The 19,424-nt window shown below is 36.3% G+C and overlaps 1 protein-coding gene across 1 annotated transcript in view; it reads left to right on the top strand.

Moving 5' to 3' along the window:
• LOC133518849 (homeobox protein dve-1) overlaps positions 1-19,424 on the top strand; it is a 99,947-nt gene that overhangs the window by 37,189 nt on the left and 43,334 nt on the right. The window contains exon 2 of the mRNA XM_061852590.1: positions 6,403-6,559. Within this exon, the coding sequence (XP_061708574.1) occupies positions 6,403-6,559 (157 nt within the window). The remainder of the gene's footprint in view (positions 1-6,402; positions 6,560-19,424) is intronic.

The following is a 19,424-nucleotide window of genomic DNA, read 5'->3' on the forward strand; positions in this document are numbered from 1 at the left end:
AAAACACAAATATAAGAGTATACGAGTACAGCAATTTGTTCCTGAGTCATGGGTGTTTTCTATGTATGTACCTCCAATCGAAGATTTGGAGAGGCGTATGCCCAACTGTGGGCGCATACTATATTAATTTATTTTATTTATACGGTTCAAGAAAAAAATAGCATGAAATTAGTAGAAGAGTACTACTCTAACGAGAAACCATGATTTAGATATTCTAGGTTCAATGTTTGCCATTTTTCGTAGCTGTATGTAGCAACGTTAATTCAACTGGTTACTGGTCGCCTTATCTCAATTCTTGCGCGTGTAAGAATTATCTTTATTTTTTCGTATGTCACATACGTTGTACTAGAATAGATATTATAACTATCGCGTATCGCCAGAGTTTTATGGCAATAAGTTATTGTCATAATGAGAAGAAGGCAAATTGTGAAATTGTAAATAATGGTTGTAGCCGTTGTAGGCATATATCTTCAGTGGTTTTATTGCATCATTTCGAAATAATCGTTGAAACTTAAATATGTTATCTTGATAACGTTAAGATTAAGTGCAGTAAACGAGCATGATTTATATATTCTACGAATTTCGTTAAAGAACTTAATCGTGCAAAGATTGGTAAGAAAAGATATGCTTTTTCAGAAACTTGATGTGAAAATGTAATTTCAAGGAACATTTAAAGTTGTGCTTCATCAATTTGGTGTTGTAAACTTATTCAACATTTCCTACCTTGCACAACATTCCTAATGCTGGCTAAGAAACTGTTTTCTACCAAAAAGTAACCGTTCACTGCTTTTTCAAGCCTACCAATGTTTGGCATGGTAGGCAATGGTAAAAAAGTTTACGGTACGGCTAGTTTTACATGCAGGTGTAGTAGGGTAGTTTTACATATTAGGTATAAGTACAAAAACTAATACCTACTCGCTAGACACATTCAGTGCACTATAGTTACGCGTTAAAGCCCCTTTAGATGATAATATCAATTGACAGATGATTTGATGAAATGTCACAATGCATGGGCTGTACGCGACTATACATAGTTTGTTTGTTTACAGTCAGGCCATATTATTGTTTAAAAGAGAAACGCGGGAGAAATAAGAGAACCCTTATAGCCAGATAGAGTGACACCAAGATAAGTTTGCAGCGATTTTGACAACCTAGACAGTGCAAGTGTTATTATATGATATAGGAGGCAAGCGCGCAGAGGGATCACCTGATGGTAAGCGATTACCCCCGCCCATTGTCATCCGTAACACCAGAGGAGTTGTAAGTGCGTTGCCGGCATTTAAGATGGGAGTACGCTCTTTTCTTGAAGGTTTGAAGGTCGTATCGGCCGGAAATACTGCAGGCATGAAATTATGACGTTTACTTAACACTTGCTCAGTTTGGGCTATCAAAATCTCTGCCAACTTAGCTTGGTCTGACTCGAGGCTAGCTATCTGATCATTAAAATCATCAAATAATACCTACTTGTAAGACAGATGCTTTTTTGTCTGTTATACGATTTAATTATCTTGCGTATACTAAACATATATTCTTTGTACGTCAGTCTTATCAGATAGCTGTCAGATTGAGCAAAGCAAACTCACAAATTTGTGTAAGCAGTGTCCGCTAATCTCATAAGCGCTTAATTTACCGAGTTTCACGGGAAATCAGGACGAGACGCGTTAGATTACCACTATCTATACGCAACTTAGCAGATTATTTTAGCTTGAATTTTTTTACTGGGCGTTTTTCGAATAGGGTTCATCCATAAATTTCGTCACACGTTTAGGGGAACCCGAAAATTTGACTTGTTATGACAAGGGGGAGGGGGGAGTCAATAATTTATGACGTCACTTTAACTTTATCTGTAACCGAAATATGTTTAGTTTAGATTTTTTATTCGCTGTGCAATCAAATAACTGGCTTTTGCAATGATAATCGTTTTTTTGCATGTTATTTTTATTCCTAAAGGGTTTTGTGTTATCAAATTTCTAATGACTTTTATCAAAAATATTTTTTATTGAAATAATAATACCCGATTCGAATTTTCAATTCCGTTGAAAACAAAATTGTCAAATATGTGACGTCACATCACAGAGGGATGGGTTTGCCAAATCGCTGGCGCAATATTACAGGGTTCTATGTTTCACTTTTATCGAACTGAAATTTGAACATTGGCATAGCGAGATTGAGTCGTATTTCAACTATCTTGAAAATGTAACATAGAACCCTGTAATATTGGGCCAGCGAAATGTGACCAGGTGTGACAAGGGATTAGGGATTATGTAATTTATGGATGACCCAATATTAGGAATTAGGTACCTATTACGTAACAGTAGAAGGAGTTGGTATACAGTAAGACGTAACCCTACATCGTTCTTGACATCGAAATTCTTATAACATGATCATCATATCACGCCATACATGCACGCTGAGTCTCTACCTAGGCACTTTTTAAAAATGTCATCGCGCTTAGCAAAATTTCCTATTGTGCCTGGTGAAATGGACAGTTTTTAACTGGTATTGAAAACAAAGAAGGCTGTCAACTCAATATCTATGTGTACTATTCGCCAATGTTGCTTGGCAAAACCCCCATTTTACGTTCTATTGCGACATTTCCGAGATCCTCGGAAAAACCTGCGCGCATTTCGTTGACAGCTCAAGAATTAAAAGATAAGCCCACATGACGCGCAAATACAAGACGTTTCTAACGCTATCTCGTTCAAATAAGCGGGCGTAAATTAATCAGGGCTCAGTGATAGACAACAAAGCTAATGCCATAGCAAATGTTACTATCGTGAGGTTTCGAGCCTTGTTTGTATGTCACCGTTACAAGTGGCTGCTGTTTTCAAAACAGATTACGATATAGGAATATTTTAATTTCCAGCTGTTTCATTATTATTTTAATCGGATTGTTGGGGACGGTACTGATTTCCAAATGCACATGTGTTTGGATGCTCAACAGCCTATATTTATTCATGAATTTTCACTGTGTCGATGTTGATAAATTGTTATCTCATTCTTATAATAAACATTCATATAAATAAACAAAGAAAACTACCTAATTTGTCAAGCAATTAAATTAATTGCGAATTAATTTAATTAATTTGAACGTATGGTTGAAGTTTTTTTAATCAATCAGGTACTTATTTTTCTCTAGTAAACGTCACAGACGACAAACAAAAATATCAGTAACTAATGACCCAATTCACACGAATTTTAAACAAATATAAGATTAGGAACTGACATTATTTGCCCAGACCGGTCATTCTGGTTCAGAAGCAAACAATACTTAATCGATAAACAAGTTCCCGCTTTAAGTGAACTATATGCTAATGAACTTGCATTTATTAATGAGACGCCAGGAATGAATTATTTGCTTACGTTGTTATTTTTTAATGATCGCTTAATGTATGACGTAGTTACCAATATTGAGGATACTAGTAAGACAGGGCCTTTCAGGAAAGAACTTTAAAATAATTAACGATAAGTATGATTTAAATAAGAAGAACATAACATAAAACTTTTTAGAACAGTACAGTCTTAAGATTAGTGGCACTTAAAACCTTTCCGTAACACAGTACTATAAATCTAAACGCTTTAATAGTAGCAATACTTCTCTGTAAAAAAAAGCAATACTTTTTTTCAATGTAACCAACGACCCTGAAATTAAACTGCTTTATAATATATGTCAAACATTTCCTTCCTAGTATTTCCTAGACAAATGCATCTTTATGATCATTATACCGATATCCTTAAATATAAACAAACACAAAACGTTTCATTCAAACAAATTACAAGTTCGGCGAACAGATCCATTGTAATTGTACCATCTCGCCGTGATTGCAGCAAGAGTTAACACATAATACATTACAGTTTGTGTCACAACACAATCAGGCTGCGAGGACGAATCAGGCGCCGAGCTGCGTAATCTGGGTTAACAGGGGTTAAACGGCATCACAAATTCCAATACGATATTAGACGTATCTGTGGCGCGAATCGACGGCGTGTGCGCTTTATTGATATTCGTCCGCGCTTCATATATTTTTTCCATGTAATATTTATAGGCCAAAAGAAAAAAAACTATCAAACATGGGCATTGTCCACCAGTGAACCTTTCACAAGCATTTGCTTTTACAGTAAACTCGTGCACATTTAAAATATATGTAGTGACTGTCTTCTTTAATTTATGATACGTAAAAAAAATACATGATTTTAAATCATCATATCCTATAAATAATCAATATTTCTGTTGCCTAAGCTTATCAATTACGATTATTCGTAATGAACATTTTTTCATGTAGGAGTTAGTTTATAGATGTAAAACGTCAACGTATTTTGTATCTGAGTCTTCATTAGTAGGGTTAATCAAAATGATATATTAACATACATATTTTGTCTTAAAGACAAACAGCCTGGACCTGGACAAGACCTTTTGCAAGAATAATTTTCAAAAAGCGTTCGAACATTACCACAACGTACATAATGTGCACTTAATTCAACATGTCCGTTTGCCTTTTTTCAGTCGTAGTTCGCCAATTTAAACCCCACACACGCCATAAACAAGTCAGCATCGCATTAACCTTATTAAAGGACTTTCACAGATTCGCCATTACGTCCGTCGTACAGGCACAATGAACATAATCAGTCCGAACGTATCGACTGACGCAATACCCCAAGTGTCCAATTTGAATCTCGACTTGCCTTAAGTGGTTCGACTTTTCTTAGATTAGAGCATCACTTTTGATATTTTACGGTAGTTTGTTATGGCTGTCGTAAAAATGTACACACACTAAAGCAAAATATGAACTGATATTCCGTTGATACAACATTTTTGATTGCGAGTTCCCGTTCCTGTTCTTGAGCTTAGTTACCATGTTTAAATATTGAACATATTTATTGCACACCGACATATTATGTATAAAAGGGTGGAACAACTTTTGTTGTGCTGTTATTATGGGTCATTGTCCAAGTGATAATAGTGGCACCATTTGTTAGAATACATATTGTAAGATGGTCTGAAATGCCTTATAACTAGCACAAAAGTGCATGTTTAATATAATTTAAATACCATAAAATCATGATTTTAGGAATTATTCTTCCTTAGAACAACTAATATTTACCATGGCAACGAGTAACCTTGAAATAAAAATAAATCGTTATAGATAATTTGAAAATAATATTTCAACCAAATAAAAGAAAATTCAGGTCGTGTACCTGAAGGTTTAGGAGTTGGTAGAGGACCGGACGTTGGAGATGGGTACACCGACTAGATCACAGCTCTCAAATATAAAGAAGAGGTAGAGATAATAATTATCTATTTTAAGAATCATCTACGTCATCTACTTGAATCAAACTTATCTTTCCCAACAATGTTAACGAATGCCGATGTATAGTTGGCTTTATTACTAAGTAACTAAATATTTACCCTCATTTTTCAATTTTAACATTGGCGTAGCCAGGTAGTAGTGGTAGTAGTAGCTCGGTACTTATAAGGCCTTTATATAACGTTTTGTGTCTTGTGAACTGTGGAAACGAGATATTTTAAGCGCAGTTATCAATTGACTAATAATCAGATTGGAAACACCAAATCTAGTCGATATTTCCCATAATTAATTGCGTGACAAAATTTTATTAATAGGTGATAAAGTGGATTAACCGATACGTTTCTTTGTCAAGTGGTTTTCCTTAGAATGTACGGCACAATTAGGATGAGTTTGCACTTATTTTTGTTGACTCGTATTATCATGTTATTAACGGTTAGATTTGACAAATCCGCGCGTCATCGTGGATGACACCAACTATATGCTTGGTATTCTTGTAAAAGGTAGTCATAATCTTTCTGCTAAATAATTTGACCTGTGAACTATGACATTAACTTTATAATTAACTACATATTTGCTATATTTTCTATTTAGGTATCTGGATATTCTATACCTAACACCGTTATGTTTTGGAAATATGACCATATATGTATAACTAAACGTATGCTTACACATTTTCTGCACGTCCTTCTGGCTTGCACCCAGCATGCATACAGAAACATTGCACAAATGCATGCAAGTGTACCGTACATTCGCTTACCTATTTCTGAACTTGCAAGCTCTAGCCTCGGTATAGACTTTTTCTCAGGAAATACGTGGATTAAATAGTAATTGAGAGTATTTGGTATGGTATTTGGATAATTGTGGCGTTTCTAGGCAAATTGGAACCCTTACGGTATCTGCCTCTATTACTATTACTAGAATTGCTATTAGGAAATGTTAGATGTGTAGTACACATTGCGATTCTTTTACCATACAATGTAAGAATAGACCGGCGTTTAAAAAATATTTTTATTATTTTTAGTTGTTGGTGTTGCTCCAAATCACATGTATGAAGCGCTTACATATGTACACGCTAACTTAATTTTTTTAATTTTAGAATTTGACATCAGAACTTCGGCGCAGCAAGACGCCACCGCGACGCTCACCTGAAGAACGCGCGCGCCCGCCGTCGGCGCCAGCACACCACGAGCGCCATGCACCGCTCTCGCCCAAGAAAGAGGCCTTCAACAACCTGCTCAACAAAAGTATCACCGGTAAGTGTCTAATCTGACAGTCGGCACAGCAAGACGCCGTCGTACATGAGCGCCACGCGCCGCTCTCGCCAAAGAAAGAGGCCTCCAACAACCTGCTCAACAAAAGTATCACCGGTAAATGTCTAATCTGACAGTCGGCACAGCAAGATATCGTCGTACATGAGCGCCACGCGCCACCTTCGCCCAAGAAAGAGGCCTTTAACAACGTGCTTAACAAGGATATCTCCGGTAAGTGTAGATAATACACAGCACAGCGAGACGTCGTCGTATATGACCGCCACGAGCCGCTATCGCCTAAGAAGAAAACCTTCAACAACCTGCTTAAGGATGGCATCTTCGGTAAGTTATCTAGTCTGATGTCACAGTAGCTACCATGAATGCCACGCGTCGCTCACGCCCAAGTAATCTGACATCAGAGTAAGACGCAGTGCGAGCTCCGAGGACCGCACACGTATCATGAGCGACAAAACTCTTCAAAATCTACTAGGCTCGTTTCAAACGTGGCGTTTTACTTAAATTTATGGAACTTTCATTATTAAGTTTTCCAACATTTCATTTTCGATGGATATTTTGGTCTCATTACTTACCTCTGGTGGAGCGACCCAAAGTGTATCTTGGCCCCTAACACGATTGCTCGCCATTGATCCTGGTCCTGTGCAGTTTCTCGCCAGTCTTCGACCTGGAGCTCGTGCTAGTCGCATTTTCAAAAAAAAATATATATAACCTTCTTCTTATGCACTGTAGCCAGACTACTGCAAAAAATATTCCATATGACGTTTTAATTTTACCATATTTTTGTACCAGGTACCATCAACGATAAAGTCACGAAATCCAAACCCGGCATTTTTTCAATACCTAATATATGTATATTATGAATATTGTTATTGTAAATAAAAATCGACAAAAAAAAACCTAATGAAGACCTGACTCCCTGTTCTTGCCATCGAAGAAATATACAGCCATTCAAAAATATAATTCTATTCAAACTTCATACGAATGAATTAAGGTTGATTATTCTATAAATATGTATACCCAACTGCACGCGTATAATATCCGTTACAACACCGCTTATTCGCTGTCACGCGCCGGCCGGACCCTTTGTCTGCATCCTGACTGTGATTCCCACCGATTAGTTTAAACCAGGATAAGCCTGAACTCCGATCACGCATAGCTACGCAGATCAGAAGGCTTAAGTTAAACTGCGTAGCTTCGGATGTACGCTTGGAAGAATTCTCTAGCTCATCTTCGCCTAATCTGATGCCATAATTGATTCACCGATATCTTTTAACTTAACCGCCGTGGTTTCAAAATGACGTAAGACGTATATTTCTCTGTGGTATACACGTTCTATATTATCTTGTACGAACCGAGTATTTGTAGAGATTCTTACAGCTACGCTGTTCTGGTTGTACTGTTGAGTCGTAAAAGTTTAACGGCCTATCAATATTAATTAAGTGTATATTTAGTTTTAAAATGACAATAAGTTGGTACTTGGTTTATCTTGATTTGAATTACCTCAAGTGTCAGTATATTTTGTTGTTCATGGAATTGTTGTTTGTAGATATAGTTGCTAAACGGTAAGTAAAACAACGTAAGGAAACCAGGCTAGTCTAGTAAAAAAATTGGAAGGTCAGATCAGATGGCATGGCAGTCGGTTTCGTGCCCGCGCCAATACCTCCTTCAGAAGGCCATTTTCGTAATACATTCAGATCAGGATCGGATTCGGAGAGGTGGATCGGTTACATGATATAAACATCGGTTACATGTATTTATCAAAGGATGGGTTCCTATTTATCGGGTCAAAATTTCATCAAACATTTAAACGATTCTTTAATTCAGCGATGAATTAAATGATAAGTTTATTTGTACATACTGCAAAAATATTACAATTCTAATCGAAAAAATTCAATCTGATAGTGACGCGTCATTCCCCCACAATTGTTGTTTAGTTCTTTATTCCCTACGCAATAATTTTCTATTCATACTCTTTATGAAGCATAATCTTTAAATCTCTGTCATCGTACGTCCTTGTCTTGGCCGAGTACAAATCCTCTTCCCTCTCTTTCCTGTTCTTTTACCCCTTAAATCTAATCCGGGACATCCCGTCTGCCCGTAAGGCGAGCTCAATGCATTAAGCCGCGTACACTCGCACACAGAGGTATAGTATGATTAGTGATGTGCCTTTTCAAAAATATATCAGGGAATATTTCTGATTTGATTCAAGGGAATAAAGTGGAATTTAATTATTCTTATTCTAAATAACTATCGTTCTGATGGTTAACGTAGATTGTGTGATTATTAAACAGAATCCCTTTTAGTATAGGGTGGCCAGTAATACACGGATTACCCTAGGTACTCTTACTTTCTTGCATTCCTTTCGAGCTTAAATATTAAACTAGTAATATGGCTACACTATTACAAAAAGTTCGCTAAATAATAAATCGATTATAAAATCTATTATACTTGTCAGCATCGTCACTTAACCTTCCTAATATAATAACCTCCTAAGGGAATATTCCGTGACCCATCACTAACTACCATAGACAATAATTGATGTATGGAGGTAATCAGCAAGTGCATTTTAGTAGGGCTCGGTTAATCGCAAAAGCCGAAATCGTACAAGAGTTTTACCCGGTCTTTAAAGGGGGCGGGCGATCTGATTTTGCTGAACCGGTCGATGGTAGTTCAGGATTTTGTATGTGCGAAATGATTAAGGAAAAATTACGCAAACACATATTCATATTATACATATAAGGACCGTGCGCGTTGGAGGGTCTGCCCTCTTGTGGCCGGAATCGTAAACATAAACATATACCTACAGTCAGATCCAGAGAGAGGTGACCCTCCCCCCTACATAGACAGATTGTATGCAGAGGGGGTCACCTCTCTCTGCAGCTGACTGTACATTGACACTTCACGCCAAAGCAAGTGCTGCCATCTACCGTTTTCATACGTTTTCTAGTGAATAGTAGGTTCTGCCATCTTGTGGGCTACATTGGAAGCATAAAATTCATATATTACACCTCGCGCCAAAAATCTGACGTCTCCTTTGCTGCCCCCTACAGTTTATGCATGCACGCCCCCTTATATAATTATTGGCATATGAAAAATAATGACCTTACTATTAATTGTCAAACTAACGTATGAAAATTAAAATCCTGGTTAGGGTGGGGTTGAATCCATATTCTAAGAGGTTTAATAAGTCCCACTAGTAAATTTCAGCTTGTATATAGTATAAATGGTAACACTTAATAGATAGTTTGTGTAAAAATTCCAGCAAACAGGGTTTTTGTACAATTTTTTCATTAACTCTCAAATCGTGATTAAGTTGTATTCCTAGATTAAACATCGGCAATCTGCAATCTTCACAGATCTACTCAAAAAGATGTCTTATAATAAAAATTAAACGTCAGGATAACTTAATATAAATAAAACCGATAACAAAAGCTAAATCTGGCGTGTGGTTGACGTCAGAGATATCGAAACATTTTTGGACCCTAATCCATTGTAATAAGGCGAAAAATGTAGACATATCTTTGGCGTCGACCATCTCAAAGGCGGTGGCGAGTTAATGCCTAATGCCTCTAATCGGGCGTTATTAATCATTATTAATTCCGAGCGTGGATGTCATTTCAACCGCTTACTGTAATATAGTCCAGTACCCCGGTTCACCAGTATAAGAACGATCTCAGATTCGTATAGTTATTACGATTCTTAAGGTCAAATTACACTGGATTATGGACAAACTTCTCCCGCACATGAGCAGCCTATGAAAACGCGGGGCTCCGAAGCCGAGCATCGACGAGCGATTAGCGATTGCACAATGCCCGCCGGATTACGCCGACGTCCGCGATATAAATCTTTTTGTCAATTCGTACCTGGGTAGCGTCAGAAGCGCAGGCCAGGTGGTATTATAGTTGTGATTTTATCAGTGATATATCACTTTTTAAAATGTAATGGATGTCTTATACAGAGCGATAAATTATGCAAATTAGTCAAAATGTTGTTTAAGTACAAGCTTCAATAAGTCATTGACACACAACAAACATCGTGACGATCTTGGTATCACGCAGATTGAACTGAATAATTTCAGTTCAATATACATGTCGAACTACACCCTTTAACTCGTACATCACAGAAAACTAAACATGCAAAGAAACTTTAAACAGTTGACATATTTCAAGTGTTTTACAAGTAGTTTGATAAAAAAAAATGAAATTAATGTTAAGTTTTTCAACAGTGGCTTATCATATATTTGTAAAAAAGCAATATCAATCAAATACAACACCAATAGCCAGCGTCTTAAAAAATAATCTTTATAATCTCACTTTAATATAATATTCATTAATCTAGTATAATAATCTATAGTCATTATCTTGAATCAAAATGTCGATGAATACATTTGCGATATCATAAGTTAATTTATCTGCCGACGCTACTGGATACGTATAAGCCGGTTTTATATAAATAAGCCGATTTAAGTTTTTTATTGTGTCGTATTATAGTTATTATTTATTTTGTATGTAAGATCCAGCATACCTTTATTGCTAAAATCAACGGTAGTTTCTAATATTTGAATGTAAATTACATATTATCTTATAGATCTATGTGTTTATGCCAGACGACGGCCAATTAAAAAACAATATCCTGCTTGGATTATAGTGGTATGCAATTTATATAGTGTACATTATTTTTCTAAACCGATTTCTTTAATATTAAAAATTAAAGTGGTGCTTTTTGATCTAACACGTCAAATATTTATTTGATTTAGTTTGGCGTTGAATCAATTGATTAAAATTCGTAAATATTTATTTTATTTAATCATATTCAATTATAGATAAAGTAAGTCACTAACGTGTAAAAGAGGTAGATGCAAGTTAAAATTAATAGAAAAAAATAATTATTATATTATTTAAACAATGCTAAAGTTTAAAAACATTATGGGCGATTGCAAAAATAAAACCTATTTTTTGATATAATGGTACCATTGAAAATTTGAGACTCGTGCCAGAATAGGTATTATGAGCAATTCCTAGCTGAGCAACTTTTCAAATCTCGAATTTTTGAAGCTATGTTTCTGTCGCGCTGCTGTGGGCGGGAGCCGGAGCTATCTAAGTGTGAGTGCGCGCACACAGACGCGAGACTCGTGCGCTCGCTCATTGCGCGCCGTTCCGTCGACATCGCCCGCGAGCCAGACGGAATTTATTCTGCGCTGCCCGACGCAAGTTGTTTTTGTTGTTACCACGTAATATTGTTTTTCATTTTTTTATTATACTGTATCTATTACACCCTAATACCAAACACCCTCTCACCTGTACTAAATGTATTTTACACCTATGATGACGAAATAATAAATGATTGATTGATTGAATGATATTAATTACCATATAGGTAAAAACTGTCTCAGCTTCGGTTGTCGTCGTACAGTCAAGTGCAAAAATATGTATCGAAAGAATCGTCTCATAAATATGGTACTACGCTCTTATTACACTGGAATAAGATGCTATGGGACATATTTTTGAGTAAGATGTGTACACCCATATTTTTACACTTGACTGTACCTATCCGTATCAGTAAGTTGGGAGTGATCATGGTGTGTTGTGAAATTTTGTAAGTAGGTATAAATATACCTATGGTTAAACTACAATCTATTTAACTTGTAGTACGATGGGGCTAAACTTGGGCCGCCTTATTGAAGAACGTATCGCAATGACAATCTGGGTAAAGTATGTTGGGATAATGCCGGACAATTTTGGGACCAATTGAGAGAACTCGTGAAAAAATGTTTTTTCGAGATCTCAACACGTGACAGATTCTTGAAGTACGTAGCGAATCGTTAAATAATAACCGTAGATTCGGTCTGAATTTTGGTAATCTTCAATATAGAACAGTTTTAGTTTTGTACCTGTGTAAAGATGAGACATACTTTTTTTAGGGTAACGAGTGTTTTGCCATCAAGGGAGAACATTGGATGGTGAAAAAAAGTTGCTTCTAATGGAAAGAGAATAAGGTATCACAAAGAAATAGGTCCGGTGTCTACCCTTTTGTATCCGATCTTAACCCTGATACAAAAATTGGTAAAATTGTGGCTCTCAAACTTTGATACCTATGTCATAAGGCAATTTGATAAGTAAACAATGTGCTAAGAAACCTCTTATTGTAAGGTTTACCCGAAGTAATAAATAAAAAACACTAAAATAATAGATATACGTTGCGAAGTTTTGACAATTTAAGATTTCGTGAACTGTACAGGTTTAGGGAAAGTGTAAATGTATTGTTTATTGAATGGAATGTACTGGAAGATATAAAGTACTTAAGTAGGAGGGACAAAAATCAAAATAAAAAATAATCGTGCCCAGTCATTTTTAATGAAGGTCGCCAAAAAAATAAGAATCAAACTTAGAAATCAAATAGACTAAGTAGTTCTTTAAAAAGGTCAAGGTCACTGAGAGCCCATCTTGAAGTATGGAAAATAATTAAAATTGCGATTTTGTTGGTTTAATTTTGCAATTATGTATATATATATATATATATATAGTTGATATACAATTTTTTTTTGATAAAATGTAAGGATCGTATGTAAAGAGTAAAGTAAATATATAGGAAAAGAGAGCCGTCTTGAAGCATTTTAAGGAAACTAATTTCGAAGCCCTATCTCTATTTTGTATCCGAAACTAGCAATGTATGTATGCTTGCACATCTACATATGCATCCGTATGTGTAGGTACTTTATTGCGAAAAATTGCTCATTTGCTATCTATTTTACTCGATTTTGTTATAAATTTCAACATGTATCATCATCCCTATACAATATAAATACTCTTTATTGCACACCTCAATAAAAGAAAACAATACAAAAGAAAACATACACATAAGCACAGGTAAACAACATGCGGTCTTATCGCTAAAAGGCAACCTTTGGGTTACGGAAATTAAAAAAATTACATTGTCAGTAACCGTCGCGCTGGTAGTGGTACTGGATAAAAATAATGGTACGAAAGTGTGATCAAGAAAACAATAAATGTGATAATTAAGGTCAGTAGGTAAATTGAAGAAAATTTAAAGTTTGATAATAACTGCTGTTTTTTAAATAGGTAAAGATCTGATTGTTTCTGGTCCGATCTTTACCTGGAAGGGTCAAGATCGGATATCGGCCTACAGCAGTGCTAGGTCTGTTAACACAATTACAAAAACAAACACAGTTTCATCACAATACGCAAAATAAATTACAGAGCGAAGATCGGATAGAAGGAAGAATTCGCAAAATTTACCTTGCTCTCTGTGATTGCACATAGCACAAGCCCGACTCCCTGAGCGACGCGGGGACACTGACAGTCGAGGCGCAATGAAATGGCGTCTTACACAATGTTGCCAACATTAAAAAATAAAGCCAAATTAGGGGGAAATGAATGTCCTACGTTCTTCACCCGCACCCGGTATTTACCCAACATACCTTAATCGTTGAACCGCCGCATTTCAAAATGGCCCTTATTTTGATATCGGCTAGCCGTAATGTAATACGGCGGATTATACAATACGACTGCGATACTTATATATAAATCCCCTCGTTAATGTAATTTCATTAAATTTGCTATCTAGTGGCAAACATCAAAGTAGTTATCTTTTACTTGTGACGCACAAGTGTGAGCAATGTAAAATACTATATTTCTAAAAAAAATTGCCTACTACGTAATAAAAGAAAATGTGATTATTAAATTATAATACGTAAGGTGGTCAAATCGCAAAATGCTTTATTTAAAATAATGAAATAATTAGACTAGTTCCGAAAGTACCGGGAAATCCCGGTTCTTTAAAACAGTACCGGTTCTACAATCCCTAATAAGGATGTTATGCCCATCACTATTCCTTCTGTGTACGTATTAGGGATTGCAATCCGGTCCGGCGGATCCGGTAATCCGGCCGGATCCGGCACTTTTCAGGATATACCGGATCCGGTAAAAATCATCAGATCCGGACCGGATCCGGTATAATAAAAAAACGCCTAAATACAGCACGCGCTGTGCGTTTCAGATGAGGAAAAGGCAACGGATACGAGGTATGAAGTTGAACAGAACAAAAAACGAATGAAAAAGTTTAAATTTAGTAAGATAAAAATATATTTATTATGTCGATGACTGGGAACAGAAGAGGATTTCTTCTTCTTTCATGTTGGTGGTACGATATGACGATTACATAAATACTGTAATAGAAAGAAAAATGAAAGGATGGAGATGCCATAGATGCTTATGCTAAAGAGAAGGTTAATGTCGTGTCATAATGTTGTGATAGGAGATTAACCGACTACAGTTGGGCTCATCAATATGTGTGAATGAAGAATATATGATAATATTGATAATCTTTAGTTTTCTCCGATATATGTATATATATGATAAAATATAGATTCTTTTCTATTCAAATTTAAGAGAGAATTTTTTGTCTTTACAATTTCATCCAATCTAGTGCAATTTCCTTCATCTCCTGGTACATGCTATTCTACGTCTAGCCAATTCTTTATTTGATCTATGTAACTTTTCTTAGGGAGTCCCTTTCCGCGATGGTTTTCAATCGTACATTCTATTATTTTTCGCATGAGATCGTCGTGTCGTGTGTTGTTCCTTATAATTTGACCAATATACTTTTCCATAAATTAAAAAAAAGTACAATTTTTTTAAGTCATACAGTCTACTACTTTTTCGGACAAATAAATTAGAGCAAGATAATGCTAGAGCGAATTTAATATCATAATTGGTTAAAAGTAAAATATCTTCGTTAAAAGTAATAAATAATAGTAAGCGTAGGAGTTTAAAATAGAGTTCCGGTTACTCTGGTTATAATATTAGCGGAAAATCGTTGAGCATTAGACTTTTTGTTTGCCGCGATATCTATTGTCGAGTAGCAGTACTGAGAGTTCCGCTACTCGATGCTAGATGTCGACTGCGAAAATAATAAGCGTTTTGGTACCAAAACTGATGTATGGAGTGAGCACTCTATGTACTTCTTATTTCTCTAATATACTAGAATGGATGTCAACGTTAGAGTTTGTGAGGAAAGAGAAGAGTCGTGGAATGTATGGGGCCCAATACATTCCACGACTCTTCTCTTTCCGAACAGACTCTACAAAGAATTCAATCAAAGAACAGTTACGAAAACTTGTCCTTTCAAGGAGCTCCAATTCCCACCCCACATCCCATCATCAGGCTTTGGAAACTAATCAAATTTATAGTTGTAAACGAAAATTTGAGCACTTTAGAATGGTTAAATATAATAAATTACCGATTTAAAATTTTGTTTTTAAAATTATATTGACATTGTGACACTTTTTAATACCAAGTTCTATTTTATTGTTAAGAAGTTATTTATTAACTTCAAATTATAGATTTAGGAATACGTATTACGCAAAAAAACTAGAAAAATATGTCATTTAATTAACTTTTATATCCCTATACCAAACCGGATCCGGTCCGGCCGGATCCGGCCGGACTACGGCCAAAATCCGTCCGGATCCGGCCGGATTGAAAATCAATCCGGTTTGCAATCCCTAGTACGTATATTTAGAAACTGTCTCCGCCTCCAATTCGTGCGATAAGGACAACTGCAGCTCGGACCGAAATTCACTCGCAAAAAACTCAAAAATCGAGGTTTCGCTCTCGACTGTTTCCTCCTCCAAAACGCAACTAATCATTATGAAATTTTGGAAATTGCAAGAGGAAGAAATAATCTATGCCGCTATGTTTTGATTTTTTGGATATTTTTTGTCATATTTGTATACTGTGCCTTTTTTTACAGCCAATTCAATTTAGCCGTTTTTGCGATTTTCGAGGCGCTGTATCTTTCTTCAAAATAAAATAATCCAAAAAAGCAAAACATAGCGGCACAGATATTGATGATATTGATCTTATTTGAAAAAATCACTGCTCTAGGTTAAAAATCCAGGGAGGAATCAGTCGAGAGCGTTTGTATGGAAAAATCGCAACTAGGAATTCCTCTTATATATTGAAATAAAAGCCTAAATTAATTAATTAGCTTTTATTTGACACGTATTTTCACAGTTCAGTTACAATGACAGTCGGCATAGTATTTGACATAAAGCGGGGAATGTTCCGTTCCTCACAATAGGTACTTGCAGGCAGGATAATTTAATGGAACAAAGTGATATAAATAGTCTGTAAATAGACTATTTCATTCTATGAACCGGTTTTAACCTACATTTTTTTTATATAATTTTATCAGCTTAATGTTTTACCTATCTCGTATGAGAACGGTATAAACCTTTGCATGTGATTCTCAGACATAAATCTTTGTCGGAAAATCAAGACTTAACGCTAAAGGAACTTACAGATAAACCAAAAATATACGTATACTATACACGCTGCAAAAACGCAGTAAATTTCGTCACATCGTGTAGCAGCGGGTGCAGTAGCTTTATCTCCGGGCGACACGAGGCTGATCCGTCCGGATCATCCGGATGAGCGCGATCCCGTAGGTCGTGTGTGCGAGGCTTTATCTCACTAGTGTTGGGAGACGGACTTGGTGGTTTTGGAAGATATTTTTTTATTATTTCTAGTTGATTTAGTGTTTCAAACAGTATTAAATTTATTAAGAAGAGGAATTAGTTAAAACAAATAAAAAATAAAACAATTTTTATTAATAGGGTAATGACCACTTAATTGAAGTAAGGACTATAATTGCGTAAATATTCGTTGCAGTCCTTTACAAACGTAAAGGACTGCAACGAATAATTATGTAGGTAGATTATATGGGAACGACAAGTGTTATGTGGGTCAATAAAACATAATCGTCAAAAATTAACAAAAAAAATAAATCTATTTATTGACAATAACAATATACATAATGGATATATACAGATGAATACTATAACTAGCTTATATCTAAAATAGGCCCTTGAGGCATTGTACCAAGGATGCTGGCGGCATTTCCTCGTTGTATCGCAATACTGATACGTTGTGCGAGGAAGCCGCCAGCTCTTCGGTCACCAGTTACGTCAACCAGACGTTTCGCGATTTCTCCAAAAAACTTGTGCGCGCTGGGACCCCATGGACCTAGAGTTTCAACGCCAAAAGGTACAAAATGGTACTCTCTACCGAGGCTCTTATATTTATTACGTTTCAAAATTTCGGCGCTTTCCGCCGCTGCGCCCGCTTTTACATTAGTCCGTTGGAGGTGGGACGGTGCCAGTGTGTCTACGCAGGTAGCATCCCACACTAACATCCGTCCCAAGCTCCAAGGAACCAAGGACACCCCATCAGGCCTCTTGCCATCATCCCTGATAATGCCAGTTGGCTCAAGAAGAGCAGGCACATTGATGGTGGCAAGAGATCGACGGATTATGTCACTAAGCGACGCATGTCTTGAAAAACGACCTGCACTTTTTTGACAAGATAATCCGTGGTGTCCCAGTCGGTCCACGTCCGTGCCACAAGAGCATATATGTGGCGTACATACCGAAACCCCGAGTCGCAAACCAGTCGCCAGTCTTAGGGAGGTCGGATCCAAGAAAGTACCAGTATTAGGTGAAGGATGGGCATGTAGCCAGTAGCCGGCTTCCCGGGCTCCGACCGCCAAAAGTCTCGCGTGATCTGGACCCGTACAGTTGTTTAGAAGAGTATTGTAAGTTAAATCACAGTAAATATTATCCCAGCTCCTTTGTGATTTTGGGTTGTCTGGAAATTGTTTGCCCGGGCAAGCAATTTTAAAAGCATTTTTAGCATCCTCAAAGCCCGTAATCTCATAGTTTGTGGGCAAAGCCCTTAAGATATTTCCTATGAGACCAGACGTGCTATTAATGGATGCCAAAAAGGCTGGGGAAGCCACACTGGAAATTTTGCGAATTCCTAAACCTCCGAACCGAATAGGGAGGGACGCTTGAGACCAGGAAGGCTCACTCAGCTGAATGTTTAGAATCGTCTCTATACTAATTTTGATCAAATCGTCTATAGGCGACAATAAATTTTGATGTTTCCAAAAAGGACAGCAGCGGAGCACATATGTAAATTTAAAAATACCTTTTTTTTGCAATATGTTGGTACTCCACTACAGTTAACTACTTCTAAAATAGTGCATCTATATTTCTGTCCGGACGAACCGTTCGTAACTTCCGGAAGAGTGCGTGTCACGGTCCGTGTGTGCACAGCTTTACTGTTAAAAAAGCTAAATGCAAATGTATAAATATTAAAGATTAAATATCAGACTTTTGTTAACGTTACATACAGTTTAACAATATTTATCATGAGTTAATTACGTAAGTATAAACAACAGTTTTCATATAAAACTTGATGTCCCTTGATGATGCACATTGTCTTTGAAATTTAAAGTTTATGACTTCATCTCCAGCACTCCATTATGCAAGAATAACAGAGATGACTAAAGGCAATCTTCAAAATGTTGATATTCGCGTCTTCCTCCCTAAATGGCTATTACGCAGTGAACGGAAATAAAACATGGAAGGTGCGTTTGAGAACATTACCGTTGAAATTCTTGGGACAATTAGCAGCTGATATTATGTAGGTATAAGTAATACAAATGAAATCACACATTGGATTACTAAACAAAGTGTATATTAAATATTTTTAACGACCTCTTATATTAGTCTTGTTGGTAGTGACGCTGTCTACGAACCCAGCTTCGGATGCAATTCTTGAGGGCCTCTGTCTTCTAAAGTAAAGTAAAAAGTAAATATTCAAGTAGGATTTTACAGTCTCTTTTGAATCGTCAAAGTACATTATAAATAAATAAATAGTAAAATTTTGTTTATTTTTATTATATTGAGATAAATCACCATTACATAAAATTTGATATAAAAGCATCGTAAAACCACTTTGCTTTGTCTCAATACTCCAAACATGAA

The sequence above is a fragment of the Cydia pomonella genome, chromosome 6 (genome assembly GCF_033807575.1).
Source record: "Cydia pomonella isolate Wapato2018A chromosome 6, ilCydPomo1, whole genome shotgun sequence".
Classification (NCBI taxonomy): Eukaryota; Metazoa; Arthropoda; class Insecta; order Lepidoptera; family Tortricidae; genus Cydia; species Cydia pomonella.